Source organism: Globicephala melas, chromosome 15 (assembly GCF_963455315.2).
Source record: "Globicephala melas chromosome 15, mGloMel1.2, whole genome shotgun sequence".
Lineage (NCBI taxonomy): Eukaryota > Metazoa > Chordata > Mammalia > Artiodactyla > Delphinidae > Globicephala > Globicephala melas.
In genome coordinates this window covers 83,087,982-83,105,246 of record NC_083328.1, presented here as the reverse complement: position 1 = coordinate 83,105,246, position 17,265 = coordinate 83,087,982, and the positions used below count along the sequence as shown (strand labels likewise).

At 49.2% G+C, this 17,265-nt stretch overlaps 1 protein-coding gene across 1 annotated transcript; it reads right to left on the bottom strand.

Annotated features, from left to right (window-relative positions):
• Positions 1-9,409: 9,409 nt before the first annotated feature.
• LOC132593515 (uncharacterized) lies at positions 9,410-17,264 on the bottom strand. The gene is given in 4 exon segments (XM_070043729.1): positions 9,410-9,423; positions 9,730-10,003; positions 10,589-14,454; positions 17,240-17,264. Coding segments are annotated over 4 exon segments (4,179 nt in total).
• Position 17,265: the final 1 nt, after the last annotated feature.

Sequence of the window (17,265 nt, the reverse complement as noted above, 5' to 3'; positions counted from 1 at the left end):
ATTCAACCAAGTGGGACAGCCCAAAGGAGACACCCTGATATTCTCTGCCTCTGGATGGGAGGTAGTGGGATTCACACCTGCCTCACCCAGAGGTCTTTCCCAAAGACTCAGACCTGAGACTGACGGAGCATCTCAGTCTAACCACCAGTTCCCAGGAATGCAGGGCGCTAGGGCAGTTAAACCAGACCTGGGGCTCCTATAGCCGGACAAATATTCAGTTTCTTCAAAAGATAAATGCCATACCCACCCCCCAAATAACAACGAAACTTGCGAACAAAAATGAGGAAAGCAAGAAACTCCGTAAGTGGAAAGACATGTTAGAGACATTTCATCCAACACAAATGTGCTGACCTTGTTTGGATGTGAGTTTGAACAAAGCAACTGCGAAGAGGCATTTTGAGATAATCAAGAAGTAATAAAAGCGGAACTGGCTTATATAGTATCAAGGGATTGGTGGTATTTTGTTAGGGGTGACGATGCGATGGTGGCTATGTCGAAGGATTTAATGAGTCCTTTTCTGGAAAAGACACATATTGGATTATTTTCAGGTGAATCCAGACGTGTTCGGGATTTGCTTTAAGACACTTTAAGAAAACAGGGTTATAGGTAGGATGGATGTAACAAAACTGGCCAAATATTAGACACTATCGGGCCTTAGGGCACCTGGAGGTTCATTTTCCTATTGTCCTTACTCCCGTGGGGCTTCAGCTTTTCCAGAACAAACAGGAATATTTATACTCCAGTGCTTTTCTCAGGGAAGCCTCAGGAATCCTTAATATGATGACGCTTCCCTCTAGTGGTGGCTGGGAAGACTGAAGCCGAGATTCTGCAAACGTGCATCTGAATCTCGCATAAGCAATACGCCAGGTGCACGGCAGAGGGCGCCAGGTGGGCCAGGGAGGAGGGGATGGTTTTGCTGAATCTTTCAGTCACTGAACTTTCCATTTTAATTGTTACGTAGTGATTCCAAATTAATTGCCTGTATAGGGACGTTTGGTTAAAAAAATTAAAATGCAATTTAAATTTTTCAAATGCTCAAGGTAAACGATGCCCAGAGTCTGGACCCCGACTTCACATAACCCCCAAACCCGGCCAAGGACCCCGTGGTTGGTGAGCGACCCCTGCCCTGACAGCCACGAGCTCAGAGTCCACGTGTGCCACCCCGGGACCTGGTGGGTGACCCGAGCCTTACCCAGGACCACTTCATGGCCAGACCCTTGTTTGTACTCACTGTTCCCCACCCCTGTCCTTCTGCTCTCATTTATGTGACACTCTGAGCCCCTGTAGCCGTCTGTGGGAAGGAAGGAGCGTGAACCAACACCGAGCAATGGGAGTGTGATTATAAACTAGCTTCCACTTGCTTAAGGCCCTGTGTGATGTCACAGCCGCACGGAAGGTGGAGGCCCCTTGTCCACTTGTGAGGGGACACAGGTGCTTGGAGAGGCCACAGGGCAACAGAGCTCATGAGCCACACTAAGATCGAGGCAAAGTCTTTCCTGGGGTCCCCCCTCCTGGGTGTCAAGGGACCAGCACAACCTGCTCGTCCTCCATCCCAGCCCCAGGGAGTGGCTGCCCGCAGCCCGAGGGGTGAGCTGCCCCCAGGCCCCCAGGGAGGGCCCTTATGATGCTCTAGTGTCCCAAGGGCCACGAAGGCAGAGAGGAGAGTGACAGGAGCATCGTCATCACACACGGAGAAGCGGGATTTTTCTAGAGCACTTACGTCACTTTTACCCGATGGTAAAATTGGGTCACTCAGTCGTTCTCAGATTCACATTTGCAGACCCGACGAAGACACAGGGGAGTGTTTGGGGTGAAAAAAAATGTGAACTGCTTACAAGAGAAATTTTTCATATTGCTAGGGGGTTATTTTTGCGATGAAAAGCGTGAAAAAAGAGAGCAGCAAAGCCAGTTTTAGCAGCCTAGTGAGAAAACCCCACCGCTGCAGCGCGAACGCGCTATTGAACGAGACCTGCATATTTCAGAATTTTATATTCTTAAATGGATTTTTTTTTTTTTTTTTTTTTTGCAGTACGCGGGCCTCTCACTGTTGCGGCCTCTCCCGTTGCGGAGCACAGGCTCCAGACGCGCAGGCTCAGCGGCCATGGCTCACGGGCCCAGCCGCTCCGCGGCATGTGTGATCTTCCCAGACCGGGGCACGAACCCGCGTCCCCTGCATCGGCAGGCGGACTCCCAACCACTGCGCCACCAGGGAAGCCCTTAAACGGATGTTCTTCAACCTCATGTCCTCAAGCATGGTCTCAGGGACTTTGAGAATTTGTTTCCTTTAAAATGAACTTGGCTCAGGCTAGAAAAACACAGCAGGGCTCCCTGCTAGAAAACACATTCTATTTCTCAGTTTTGCTCTAAAACTGCCGTTTTCAAACATCTTGGTCTTGTGACCCCTTTGCACTCTTAAAAAATGTTGAGGATCCCAAAGAGCTTTTGTTTATGCAGAATAAATAGAGAAATGGATAGATTTACCGTATTTAATATAAAAACTTATGATTTAAAAATGTTTATGTATTCATAAAAAAATACTAATAGACCTAATACATTGCTGGTGGGAAGGTAAATGGTGCGGCCACTTTGGAAGACAGCCTGGTAGCACCTTATATAGTTAAACGTACACTGATCACAGACCCGGCAAGTCCACTTTTAGGTGTTTATCCAAGAGAAATGAAAACATACATACACACAAAATTGTAGGTGTATTATTCACACTCGGCATTATTCATAATAGCCCCAAATGGAAAGAAATTCAAATCTCCAGCAACTGGCGCGAATAGATAACCGAATCCCGGCGCATCCCAGCCAACTCAGCAGTAAAAGTGAACAAAAGATTGACTCGTACACTCACAGGAACGAGTCTCCAAAACCTCATCTATCAAATACATACAGAAGCCCTAAAGTCTCAGAATTCAAGCAAGCCCTGAAGCTTAAGAAACAAGCTAAGGATATAGACAGAAAACTCACAGAACAAGAAATGCAAACGGTCCTTGATCCTATGAACAGGTACTCAGCCTGATTTATAATATGAGAAATACAAATTAAAATTACACCAAGACACAGTCACTTAACAAACTGAAAAAGCAGCTTGCAACGTGCTCTGTGGTTGATACTGTGGAGAAACTGACACTCTCTAATGTCGCTGGTGGGAAGCCAATTCCTGGGAAAGGGGAGTGAGGCGACTTGCAGGACAGTCCTGTGTGTGTTTACCCCCTGACCTATTGATCTCACTTCTAGGACTGTCCCCAAAGACACACAGGAAAAAATATCAAAAGAGGAATGCAAAAGGGACAGGTAAATACATCCACGTAAACACTTATATTATCACAAAGAAACAATGTAAATATAGCCAAAATCTAATAAACTGGGCGACTAGTGGTGGAGGGGAAAATTAGGATGGAGAAGACAGAGATGACACTCAAGTTCTCTGGCTGTCATTTTTATATCATTTTGATCTGGGCACCATGTAAATGTTTTTGCATAATTAAAAAAGGATTACATTTAAAAAGGAAAACAATCTTTAAAATTTGAAAAGGATAAAATAGATAACCGACAAGGACCTACTGAGTAGCACAGGGAACTCTACTCAATATTCTGCAAAAACCCAAATGGAAAAAGAATTTGAAAAAGAATAGATATATGTATATGTATAACCGAATCGCTTTGCTGTACACCTGAAACTAACACAACATTATAAATCAACTATAGTCCAATATAAAATTTTAAAATAAATAAATGAATAAATAAATAAACAAAAATACTTAACAACAAAAAAATTTTTTTGGAAAGGAAACAAGCCTAAAATTCTATCAGACTGGTAACATCACCACACGGAGAAAATCATTGGCTCAATTGACTTTAAAACACACTTTTAGCTATATAGTCCTAATAGGATATATTCTGAGGAAAAACACTCAAAGAAATGTCAGCCTGGCTTCATTACTGGGATGGCTATTTTGAAACTATTACAGAGAGATTGTAAGATAAAGTACACAATTATGTTAATGTTATTGTCGTTGGCAGCCACGGTTTTCAGCCTTCCAGAAAAATTTTAAGTCAACGAAGCAACTCCCGAGAAAGAATAGATACATGTGTATATATAACTGATCACTTTGCTGTACACCTGCAACTACCACAACATTGTAATCAACTACATTCCAATATATAAAAATAGAAGCAACTCCCTGTAATCTTAATGTTAAATTGAAAATATTGGTATAAACACATTTTCTTTATAAAATATTTTCTGTCTCCTACAAAGATTTAGAAGACTACAACCCAGTAGTATTTAAAAATGAACACCCCTAGTTTGCAGATTTTAGTCCCTAAACACTAACTCCATCTTGTTATTCTTAAAAACTGATACACAACTGGAAAGAATAGAGCAATTATCTCGACAATCTCGTATGGACTGGACTGTATTGCAGGGCCATCACATAGGTGATGAGGGAGTCTTCTTGGGAAGAAAATGCTAGCTAATATAAATTCGGGGGAATGACACAGTTTTAAAAATCACTCTTTTGACCCTCTAATAGTAATGGGACAAGGCAATAGTTATCAAGGGACACTGAAACCAGGAAGTGTGGTATCGGTGGGAACGAATCTACTGGCTCCATCAGGTGATGATGTGGGAAGTAATTCCATGCTCGTTCACCATCACAAAAGTGAGATAAAAAAAAAACACGTGCCCCATGGTTCTGGGCCCACCTGTGCAAGGTGCTTGCCTCATACACTGAAGCTGAATCTATTGATACTTCTGGATGAGATACCTATCCGTACAAACTACAAACCACACAGCAAAAGTTTAAGTTACTGCACAAACCCAGAACGTGAGTCATTCCATAACTAAATGACAGGTCTGCACTGGAGTGGAGTGGGATCTGCACAGGGAGGGGACTATGCAGGGCTTAACACCAAATGACAGAGGTCATGGGACCACCTTAGAGTTTGCCTATCATAGCGATGGCTTGGAGATCTCCGTCTGACAGGAGGAGATGGGATGCTGGTATGTGAGCTGCTTATTTGTACATTTTGGCCTGGGATAGTAGCTCTCAACTCAGGCTTTCAATTACAATCAACTGGGTTGGTTTTTTTAGAAAATGTAGATGGCTGGTTAACATCAGAACAATTAAATTAGAATAACTGAGCATCAATATATTTAAAAGATTCCACCTACCACATACCATACACATCTAATAGGCACTCAAGGTGGCACCATGGTTTCCTAGAGGGAAGAACCATTGCTCATCTCCTGGAGGCTGGAACACAGCTTGGGTGGCCAGGGGGCCTAGGGCGCAAGGTGGCACCCATGCTGGTGGAGTGTCTGAGCAGAAGAAAGAGTCGCCAGATGATGGAAACAACAAAATTCATGCAAGTTAACCAGGAACAGCTGCGCTGGACCAGTGGCCACCAAGCCCTCCAGGGAGCAGAACCTGTGAGCAAGGTCACAGCAGGGCTCCTCCGATTTCCAATCCCCTCTCCCTTCAGTCCAGCTAAGGCGGACAGGGCAAACTCGCCAGGAACCCTCAGAGGACCCATCAAGGGTGGGATGCAAGCATTACCTTTCTGACAGTTGTTTTTATTTTGTTTTAAATTTTAAAAGACTCTCACATTGTACTCCCTACTATAGGGATGATCGTTTTAATACCAAAAGTGCTAGGTAGGTAAATAGACAGACAGACAGACAGATAGATAGATAGACAGATTTTTCAATATTATTTTAAGAGCTTTGATGTAAAATGTGTGTCAGGTTTCTCTGGACTTGACTGAAGCCCAGAACACGGCCAAGTACAGGGAGCACACACGTGCCCCGGTTCCCAAGGCTGGAGCTGGAAGCCCCCGTGTGTCCCACCGCTGAGTGTGCTCTCGGCCTCCTGGGGGGTGATCTGCGTTCCAGCCTCTCCGGGGGCCCATTTCACATCCTGACCTCCGTTCTCACTCTTTCTCCTCCCCTTCCTTCCCTCTCCAGATCTCCACGTGCTGCTCTAATTTACATACATTGTGGGCCTCTGGAGCCCTTGTTGAATAACGAGGGAGCCTGGAACATCACAACAAAGGTGATCTGATTAGACAGCAGCTTGCATCGCACCGGGGCTATTATTCGCCAGGACTGTGAGAGGTCTTTGCACCCTCGCGTTCAACCTCACACCAACGGCATAGGCAGGACTCTGGTTTGACAGCGGACATGGGAGCCAGAAAGGATAATGAACTTACACGGATCGCACGCCCGTGCGTTTGTGCTGTGACACTTCCTGTGGGGTCAGACAGAAGGGAGGCAGCCAGGCAGTGGGGAGTGCTCATCTGGGGCTGGTGAGGCTGCCCCCTGGGAGGGAAGACCGCGATTAATGGGTGATGTCTGACAAAGGCAAGAGACGGAGAAGGGCAGGGCAGGTGGACGTGTCTGCAAATCTGGCCTGAGGGGACATACACTGTCCTATCCATGAGGGCCGGACAGCGCAAAGGTGTGGCCTGAAGCAAATAGTGAACCAACAACAGAAACAACAATAGCGCTGCCAAAGCGACAACATTGATCTGGGAGGGGGTACTTCTCCGACGCTTTTGTTTGCTTCTTCTGCTTTTATCTTCCTTGAATTTGTGGCCCAGTGTTTCCCAATGGCTGTCTGCAGACCCGTGGACATGCAGAGTGTGGAGATTCCACAAGGGATTTTTAAAAACTTACACTTTACCAGACAGAAAAATACCAGCCTGCCGCTGCAACGTAAAAGTGTAATTCAAAGGCTACTTGATAGTCTAAAATTTTAAGGTTTAAAATTAAAATTATGGTCATCCCTCTGTATCCGGGATCTATAGAGGGGTTTATTCCAGGACCCCAGAAGATACCAAAATCCATGGATGTTCAAGAACCTTCTCTAAAATGGGCAAGTATTTGCATATAACCTAAGCTCATCCTCCCACGCACTTTAAATCATCTCTGGGGTACTTATGTGACCTAATACAATGTAAATGCTAGGTAAATAGTTGCAAATACTCTCTTAATGCTAGGTAAATAGTTGCCAGGTGGAAAATTCAAGTGTTGCTTTTTGGAACTCTCTGAATTTTCTTCCGAATATTTTCGATCCGCAGTTGGTTGTATCTGAGGATGATGCACCCGTGGATACAGAGGGCTGAGTGTACTCTGAGTCTCTGACATGTTTCCTGAAAGTCTTCCTAGGGGTCCAGGATGCTGCAGGGACCCCTGAGGGGGTCTGAGGAAACCACCCTGGGCATGGCCTTTTGAGGTCTCTTGCTTTCTCGTAAAAGGGTATTTAAGTTTTGCTTAAAACTGCCTTTGAAATGCCCAAGGTCGCGAGGCCCCTCCACAAGACCACCAGAGTCGAGAGTCAAAGCCAAACGGCAAGGGTCATTTATTGCAGGTTCGAACCTGGACCTCCGCGCACTCGTTGCCGGTGACGCTAAGAGGTGCTGGCGGAGTTTAGTACAGCTCTTTTATAGACCGGTACAAACATAGTCGCCGATTGGTTGACTTTTAAACAGAGACACTAGTCGCCGATTGGTTGACTTTTAAACAGAGACACTAGTCGCCAATTGGTTGACTTTCAAACAGAGACACTAGTCGCCGTCTGATTGGTTGGACGGTTGCGGGGGGGGGGTCAGCAGGCGTAATTACAGAAGCGAGAGCGGCTGGTTAAGTTTCGGTTTCCTGAGGTTTCGTTTCTTAATTAGAAATACTTAAGGCGGGGCCATGGTCGCAAAAAGAAATAGTGCAAACAGGAGGACTGATACAACCCTAGCAGTGCTGCGGCCTCCACCAGCCCAACGGCAGGGCGTCGGGAGGCTGTGCGCCCAACTTCAGGCGGCGCTCCCAAATGTGGCAAGCCCAGCGCCGCGCCCTGGAATGGTCCTTTTTCGGCCCTTCCCCTCCGGAAAGAACAGAAAAGAAATTCCAGGAAAAGCACAAATTGAATGCAGGGCGTCAACTCAGTCCTATTCTCACCAAACTAGAACATAGCCCCCTCATTCCCCCCTTTCTCATGAACCAGAGGAGCCAATCTTGGGTCCTCAAGGCTCCGTTTCTTCAATTTCTGAGGCCTCGCAGGGCTGATATTGTGTTCTTAATATCATTAGCTGGACTGTATTTATTCTTTCGCGAACAAAATTCATGACTTTACTGAGTATACAGGGACCTATAGTGAGGAGGAGAAGGAGGCATAGTAGAGGGCCCAGGATGGGGAGGAGGAAGGGGAGCATCCCATGAAATCCTGACCAAAGGGGATTATCCGCTAATTCTTGCCGGCGGCGAGCTAGGTCTTCCTGGAGCTGGTGGATCTTGTTTCTTACAATGCCTGATTTATTTGCATAGAAACAACATTTTTCTTTTAGGGCGAGGCATATCCCACCCTGTTCAGCTGTCAGCAAGTCTAAGCCCCTCCTATTCTGTAGGACCACCTCGGCCAGCGAATCTAATTGGTCCTGTAAGTCCTGAATGGTCCCAGAGAGAGTTTCTACATCTTCTATTAATTGCCTAGACAGCTGACTATAGGAGTGAAGGGAGACCCCAAGACCCGTACTCCCTGTGGCCACAGCTCCTGTAATTCCTAATCCTACCAGGAGGGGTAGGACTGTAATGGCTCGTTTGGTTCTCCCTGCCCAGAGGTCAAAGCTGGGAATGGGCAATGGGGTGTCTCCCGAGATCAGGTCTACATTGGGGAGAAGGGTGGCCAGGGTGCAGACCCCTGTCCAATTCGGGGGTAAATAGGTGTATGCTAGGTTACTTCCACAGACAAAGACAGTGGTATTAGGACTACAGAGGGAGGAGTTCACGGGGATATATTGACTACATCCAGTGGATGAAAGGATTCCCAAGTCAATACTGGCGTTAGAGAGGGAATCGTTCTTGACAAAGCATGAGGTATTAAAGGTGGTTGAAAATTTTGAAAATTGTATGGGGAATGGCTCGGGGAGTGAAGTAGGGTTACATCGTTCGCTGATATTTAAATTGGCGAAGGTGGGGATGGCTATAGGGCGGGGCGGTCCTTGAGGAAGGCAGAGCCAGCAATCCTGTGCTAAGTTGGGGTTGGTGGTATTCAAAAGCGCAAAAGTAGCTTCTAGTATGGACATGGTCTGGGAGTCCAATTCAGAGGGATCGACCTTAGGGAGAATTAGGGGGTGGTAGCTGAGCTGTGGGTACAGATGCCGATAGGCCTCTTCTATTTGTCTTCGGGTTTCTATCTGGCGCACTGCGTCCTGGGGCCCCCCACCGTCTGACATATGTGTGGGGGCCCTGGTATTCCAGCATACCGGGGTCCCGGGGGTGCCAGTGCATCCAGCCTGAAGGTATTTATTATCATCACTAATGGTGGGGCTTTTATTATTCTGTAGTATGGCTGTGAAATAAGTCTTGTTATTGGCCCCTATACATTGCTGGTAAGAGGAATAGCACATGCTATGCATCGATTCCTGGAAGGTAGAACAGGGGCAAGTAGCTCGAGGGGGGAGTGGCTTAGGCTTATGGTAGCATTGCCAGTTTTGAGAGGCCCCGGTAACCCTATATTCCTGAACAAGATACGCAGTTATGCCCCCGCAGTCCTGCATATGAGTATACCCTCGGGGAACAACAGGAGTCTCCATAGTACCTCCCCTGCACTCGCATGGTGCACCATATAGTAGTTGTATTAAAGTATTCTTATTGGGGGGAGGGCCGAATCCTCCCCTCGTGGCCCGAGGGTTGAGGGTTAGGACTATCATTAGGGCTATCAACAGTACCTTGGTCATCATGGGGGAGGGTACGGCGCAAAGTCAGTTTGAGGGGATTGTTCTTACTCCGGTCAACAGTCCAGGTGACGTCAGCTTTAGTGGACTTGATGAGGTCAGAAAATGGGTCCACCGGCTTGACGTGTGTGTGATGGATCCAGGCAGCTATGCTGTCCACCTTGATGGCTGTCGGCGTTGTCAGGATGATCTGGTAAGGTCCTTTCCACCTGGGTTCTAGGGTCTCTTGTCGATGGCGTTTGACAAGGACCCAGTCACCTGGCCGGAGCTGGTGTGGAGTAGGTGGGGGTCCTGTTGCATATAGCTCTTTTAGTTTGGGCCAGATTGTCTCGTGTATCCGCTGTAAGGCTTGGAGGGAAGACAGGAGATTATTTTCTGGGTCCAATTGGATAAGGTTAGTCTTTAGGTTAGGGATGATAGGAGGAGGCCTACCATGCATTATTTCGTAGGGAGTAAATCCTAGCTTATAGGGGGAATTTCGCACCCTAAACAGAGCGTAGGGGAGTAGGACTACCCAGTTAGCGCCAGTCTCCATGGTCAATTTAGTCAAGGTCTCTTTTAGAGTTCTATTCATCCTTTCTACCTGTCCTGAACTCTGGGGGCGGTATGCACAATGTAATTTCCAATTAGCCCCAAGTATGGAAGCCAGATCCTGACTTACCTTAGAAACGAAGGCTGGCCCGTTGTCGGACCCTATCATAACTGGAAAGCCATACCTGGGCAGGATCTCTTCTAGTAGCTTCTTAGCTACTATTCGTGCAGTCTCATTCTTGGTTGGGAATGCCTCAGTCCAACCTGAAAAGGTATCTATAAACACCAGTAAATATTTATACCCATATTTGCCAGGCTTTACCTCCGTGAAGTCCACTTCCCAGTAGGCTCCAGGCTGGTTTCCTCTCTCCCGGATGCCAGTGGTTGGCGGGTGGGTGCTGGCATTATGGAGTTGGCAGACTGCACAGTCAGCAACCAGTCGTTCAGTCTTCTCGGAGACATTTTTAATTTTAAGTCCAGTCTGCCTGATGAGATCCTGTAGCCGTCGGGCGCCCAAGTGGGTGCTACGGTGGATCCGTTCAAGGACCAGGGTTCCTAGTCTCTCAGGAAGGAGGATATTGTTCTTAGCGTCCCGCCACCATCCGTCTCTAACCTGGGTTAGAGGAAGCTTGCTCATCCATCTGATGTCATCCTCCGAGTAGTCGGGTTGGGGCGGTAGTTCCCGGGGGCCTGGATCCGGCAGTTGCAGGGGAAGTAATGGTATTGGAGTGTGTGCCGCCTTTCGAGCCGTCTGGTCTGCCAAATTGTTGCCTCGGGTGACTGGATTCGTGGGTTTTTGATGCCCCGGGCAGTGTACAATGGCTAGCTTTTTGGGTTCCCATATGGCCGCTAGCAAGGCCAGGATTTCCTCTTTGTTCTTGATGTCTTTGCCCTCTGCTGTGAGTAGTCCCCGCTCTCGGTATATTGCCCCATGTATATGTGCGGTAGCGAAAGCATACCGGCTGTCTGTGTATATGGTAGCTTTTTGGCCTTTGCTCATCTTGAGAGCTTGGGTCAGGGCAATTAATTCAGCTTTTTGGGCTGAGGTCCCTGGGGGGAGAGTCTCTGCCCATATCACCTCAGTTTCTGATGTTACTGCTGCCCCCGCATACCTCTGACCTTGCTGGACAAAGCTGCTGCCGTCAGTGAACCATGTGACTTGTGCATCCGGTAGGGGCTGGTCACGTAGGTCTTCCCGAACCCCATGGATCTGGGCCAGTACCTCTGCACAGTCATGGAGTGGGGAGTCCAAATCTGGGTCAGGTAATAGGGAGGCAGGGTTTAATGCCCGCGGCGGAGTGTAGCTGATTCTGAGGGGATTTAACAGTAGACCCTGGTAGTGGACTAATCGAGCATTGCTCATCCATCGGTCGGGAGGCTGTTTGAGAACCCCGTCGATGGCGTGGGGGGTGGTGACATGTAACTCCTGCCCCATAGTTAGTTTGTCAGCATCCTTTACCATTAGGGCCGTGGCGGCGATCATCCGGAGGCAAGGAGGCCAGCCGGCAGCCACTGGGTCCAATTTTTTTGATAGGTAAGCAATAGGTCTGGGCCAAGGACCGAGGGGCTGGGTCAACACGGCCTTAGCTATGCCTTTGCTTTCATCTACAAAGAGGTGGAAGGGCTTGGAGACATCAGGGAGACCCAGGGCGGGTGCGGATAGCAAGGCAGTTTTAATCTGCTGAAATGACTGCTCAGCCTCTTCTGTCCATTCAAAGGGCGTCTGCTCTTTGGTGGCTAGGTATAGCGGTTTGGCCATTTCAGCAAATTTGGGTATCCATAAACGGCAGAACCCAGCCGACCCCAAAAATTCCCTCACCTGTCGAGGCGTGGTGGGTCTGGGGATGCGGAGGACGGTTTCCTTCCGTGCATCTGTGAGCCATCGTTGCCCCCCTTTCAATAGGTATCCCAGGTAAGTTACCTCAGGCCTGCAGATCTGTGCTTTCTTGGCAGAGGCTCGGTATCCCAGGGTGCCGAGAGTCCGTAGGAGGTTTCTGGTTCCCTGCAGGCAGGCTTCAGCGGTCTCAGCAGCTATTAAGAGATCATCAACATACTGCAGGAGGGTTATATTGGGGTTTTGTCTCCGGTACTCACTGAGATCCTCGTGTAGGGCCTCATCAAACAAGGTAGGCGAGTTTTTGAATCCTTGGGGAAGTCTGGTCCAGGTGAGTTGTCCGTTTATACCTCTCTCGGGATCTGACCATTCGAAGGCAAAGAGTTCTTGACTTTTGGGCGCCAAGGGTAAACTAAAAAAGGCATCTTTGAGGTCCAGCACAGTATACCATTGTTTTTCTGGACTAAGGGCGCTCAAAAGAGTATATGGATTGGGCACAGTAGGATGGATGTCTATGACCCGTCTGTTGACTTCCCTCAGGTCCTGCACTGGGCGGTAGTCTTTACTGTTAGGTTTGCGGACTGGCAGCAGGGGTGTATTCCAGGCCGACTGGCAGGGACGCAGTATCCCCAGATCAAGAAGCCGGCGAATATGAGGAGTGATACCAGTCTTGGCCTCTAGGGGCATGGGATACTGTCGGACACGTGCAGGATCTGCCCCCGGTTTGATCTCTATGAATAGGGCTGGGCGGTGTTTGGCTAGTCCCACCCCCCCTGTTTCTGCCCATGCTTCGGGGAACTGCTGAAGCCATGACTCTATATCTTGATTTTGGGAGGGTGGTTCCTGGTGAAGTCGGTACTCATCTTCCAAGTTCAGGGTGAGCACAGATATGGGTTGGTCGTGAGGGTCTGTTACGATTGGCCCCTCTGGCCGAAAATGAATTTGTGCTCCCATTTTAGTGAGTAAGTCCCTCCCCAGTAAGGGGCAAGGGCTATCGGGAATGACCAGAAAGGTATGGGTTACCCTTCCCGTGCCCAAGTCCACAGTTCTCTGAGTGGTCCATAGGTAACGTTTGACTCCCGTAGCTCCCTGGACCCAGGAGGATTTGTTAGAAATTTTCCCGTGGGGCTTAACCAAGACCGAATGCTGTGCCCCTGTATCCACCAGGAATTGGACTGGTTTCCCCTCCACTCGTAGGGTTACCCTGGGTTCGGGGAGGGGCTCCGAACCCCGTCCCCCCTACTTTGTATCATGCGTAAACAGGACTGGGGTGGCGTTCGGTTGCCATTGCCCCTGGTTGGGGCGCGGCTGCCTTTTCTTGGGGCATTCCCGAGCCCAGTGGCCCTTTTCCTTGCAATAGGCACATTGATCTCTGTCCAATGGTCGCCTGGGAGGTCGAGTGGCTGGGGGGCCCTCTTGATCTTTCTGAACAATGGCCGCCAAGACTTTAGTCATTTTCTCAGTGGCTTTAAGTTGTTTATCCTCTGGGGCGTCCCGGTTATTAAAGACGCGCTGGGCGATACGGAGTAAGTCCTGTATCTGTTTGCCCTCCAGATCTTCTAACTTCTGGAGTTTCTTTTTAATATCAGGGGCTGCCTGGTTAACGAAGGACATTACAATGGCGGCCTGATTTTCGGGGGCCTCTGGATCCATAGGGGTATACTGCCTAAAGGCTTCCATTAATCTTTCTAAATAAGAGGAGGGACTTTCTGTTTTACCTTGTACGATTGAATATACCTTGGCCAAATTAGTGGGCTTGCGCGCGGCAGCCCGGAGACCCGCCATTAGAGTCTGGCGATAAATGAGCAGTCGTCCCCTACCTTCTCCGGTGTTATAGTCCCATTCATCCTGCGGGGGGCGAGTTAAGGGAAAAGCTGCATTGATGAGGTCAGGGTTAGCGGTGGGTTGACCATCATCTCCAGGAACCAGTTTTCTCGCCTCCAGCTGGATTCGCTCCCGTTCTTCGGTAGTGAATAGGATCCGGAGGAGCTGTTGGCAGTCATCCCAGGTGGGCTGATGAGTGAACATAACGCTATCTAGAAGAGCTATCAAGTCTTTAGGATTATCAGAAAAACGGGCATTCTGGGTTTTCCAATTATATAGGTCACTGGTAGAGAATGGCCAATACTGGAGTCGGGGGTTCCCTGTCTCATCGGGAGGGCCTATTTCTCGCAGGGGTAGGGCTATGGTGGAATCAGGATGGCGGAACCCTGGGTCGCGCTGAGTGCGTCCGCGAGTACGCCCAGCCGGCCCCTGGGAATTATTTTCATTGGGCAGGGGGACCGGTAGTGCCTCTGCCTCTCGGTCCTCCGGTTCTGGCCTGGGTGGCCCTCCGGGAGGGGCCGCAGGAGGTTCTACCAAGGGGAGAGGAGCAGAGCCAGGAGCAGGAAGGGGGACTGGTTGTGGGGCCACAGGAGGAGATTGATATGGGGGGGGGTCTAGGAGAAGGAGGTCTTGGCTGTCAGAGAGTATGGGTGCAGTTCGGGTCTGAGGCTTGGGAGGTTTAGTTGGTCGGGCCGCAAGGATCTTACATGACCCTGATGACAAAAAGGGGGTCATCCAGGGAGGAGGGTTTTCTACCAGGTCCTGCCATACCAGGATGTAGGGGATCTGGTCCGGATGGCCTTCTTTTCCTGGCAAGAAAACTCTAGATTTAACTTTTAGGATTATAGGAAGACAAAAGGTACCCTCGGTGGGCCAGCCAACCCCGAAAGTTGGCCATTCAGAGCGGCAGAAGGTAATTAGTTTTCTTCTCCGGATATCCAGACTGAAGTTGTGTCCTCGGGACTTTACATCCCCGAAATTAGCGAGAAGGAGGGAGAGGGGGGTACTCTGTGCTTGGCCCATGTCTAGGTCCTGGAAGAGATTGATTAGAAAAGGTTACTCTGAAAACAAAAGTGATTAAGAGCAGTCCCAATAGCGGAGTCTGTAAAAGGAGGAAGGGGAGGTTATCGCGTGCGCGCTTCAGATGGGCTGCCAGCCCCAGATGGGTCGTGGTGGACGTCTCCAACCACACCCGACTAGGTGTCCTATAGCGCGTCCGCCAGGACTGTCCTAGTCCCCAAAACAGAAGGTACCCTGAGCCGGCTTACTTACCGATCGGTTGTCAGCGATGACCCGTTGACCTGATGTCTGGTGGGCTTGGGGGCATCCCGGACGAGCCCCCAAATGAAATGCCCAAGGTCGCGAGGCCCCTCCACAAGACCACCAGAGTCGAGAGTCAAAGCCAAACGGCAAGGGTCATTTATTGCAGGTTCGAACCTGGACCTCCGCGCACTCGTTGCCGGTGACGCTAAGAGGTGCTGGCGGAGTTTAGTACAGCTCTTTTATAGACCGGTACAAACATAGTCGCCGATTGGTTGACTTTTAAACAGAGACACTAGTCGCCGATTGGTTGACTTTTAAACAGAGACACTAGTCGCCAATTGGTTGACTTTCAAACAGAGACACTAGTCGCCGTCTGATTGGTTGGACGGTTGCGGGGGGGGGGGTCAGCAGGCGTAATTACAGAAGCGAGAGCGGCTGGTTAAGTTTCGGTTTCCTGAGGTTTCGTTTCTTAATTAGAAATACTTAAGGCGGGGCCATGGTCGCAAAAAGAAATAGTGCAAACAGGAGGACTGATACAACCCTAGCAGTGCTGCGGCCTCCACCAGCCCAACGGCAGGGCGTCGGGAGGCTGTGCGCCCAACTTCAGGCGGCGCTCCCAAATGTGGCAAGCCCAGCGCCGCGCCCTGGAATGGTCCTTTTTCGGCCCTTCCCCTCCGGAAAGAACAGAAAAGAAATTCCAGGAAAAGCACAAATTGAATGCAGGGCGTCAACTCAGTCCTATTCTCACCAAACTAGAACATAGCCCCCTCATTCCCCCCTTTCTCATGAACCAGAGGAGCCAATCTTGGGTCCTCAAGGCTCCGTTTCTTCAATTTCTGAGGCCTCGCAGGGCTGATATTGTGTTCTTAATATCATTAGCTGGACTGTATTTATTCTTTCGCGAACAAAATTCATGACTTTACTGAGTATACAGGGACCTATAGTGAGGAGGAGAAGGAGGCATAGTAGAGGGCCCAGGATGGGGAGGAGGAAGGGGAGCATCCCATGAAATCCTGACCAAAGGGGATTATCCGCTAATTCTTGCCGGCGGCGAGCTAGGTCTTCCTGGAGCTGGTGGATCTTGTTTCTTACAATGCCTGATTTATTTGCATAGAAACAACATTTTTCTTTTAGGGCGAGGCATATCCCACCCTGTTCAGCTGTCAGCAAGTCTAAGCCCCTCCTATTCTGTAGGACCACCTCGGCCAGCGAATCTAATTGGTCCTGTAAGTCCTGAATGGTCCCAGAGAGAGTTTCTACATCTTCTATTAATTGCCTAGACAGCTGACTATAGGAGTGAAGGGAGACCCCAAGACCCGTACTCCCTGTGGCCACAGCTCCTGTAATTCCTAATCCTACCAGGAGGGGTAGGACTGTAATGGCTCGTTTGGTTCTCCCTGCCCAGAGGTCAAAGCTGGGAATGGGCAATGGGGTGTCTCCCGAGATCAGGTCTACATTGGGGAGAAGGGTGGCCAGGGTGCAGACCCCTGTCCAATTCGGGGGTAAATAGGTGTATGCTAGGTTACTTCCACAGACAAAGACAGTGGTATTAGGACTACAGAGGGAGGAGTTCACGGGGATATATTGACTACATCCAGTGGATGAAAGGATTCCCAAGTCAATACTGGCGTTAGAGAGGGAATCGTTCTTGACAAAGCATGAGGTATTAAAGGTGGTTGAAAATTTTGAAAATTGTATGGGGAATGGCTCGGGGAGTGAAGTAGGGTTACATCGTTCGCTGATATTTAAATTGGCGAAGGTGGGGATGGCTATAGGGCGGGGCGGTCCTTGAGGAAGGCAGAGCCAGCAATCCTGTGCTAAGTTGGGGTTGGTGGTATTCAAAAGCGCAAAAGTAGCTTCTAGTATGGACATGGTCTGGGAGTCCAATTCAGAGGGATCGACCTTAGGGAGAATTAGGGGGTGGTAGCTGAGCTGTGGGTACAGATGCCGATAGGCCTCTTCTATTTGTCTTCGGGTTTCTATCTGGCGCACTGCGTCCTGGGGCCCCCCACCGTCTGACATATGTGTGGGGGCCCTGGTATTCCAGCATACCGGGGTCCCGGGGGTGCCAGTGCATC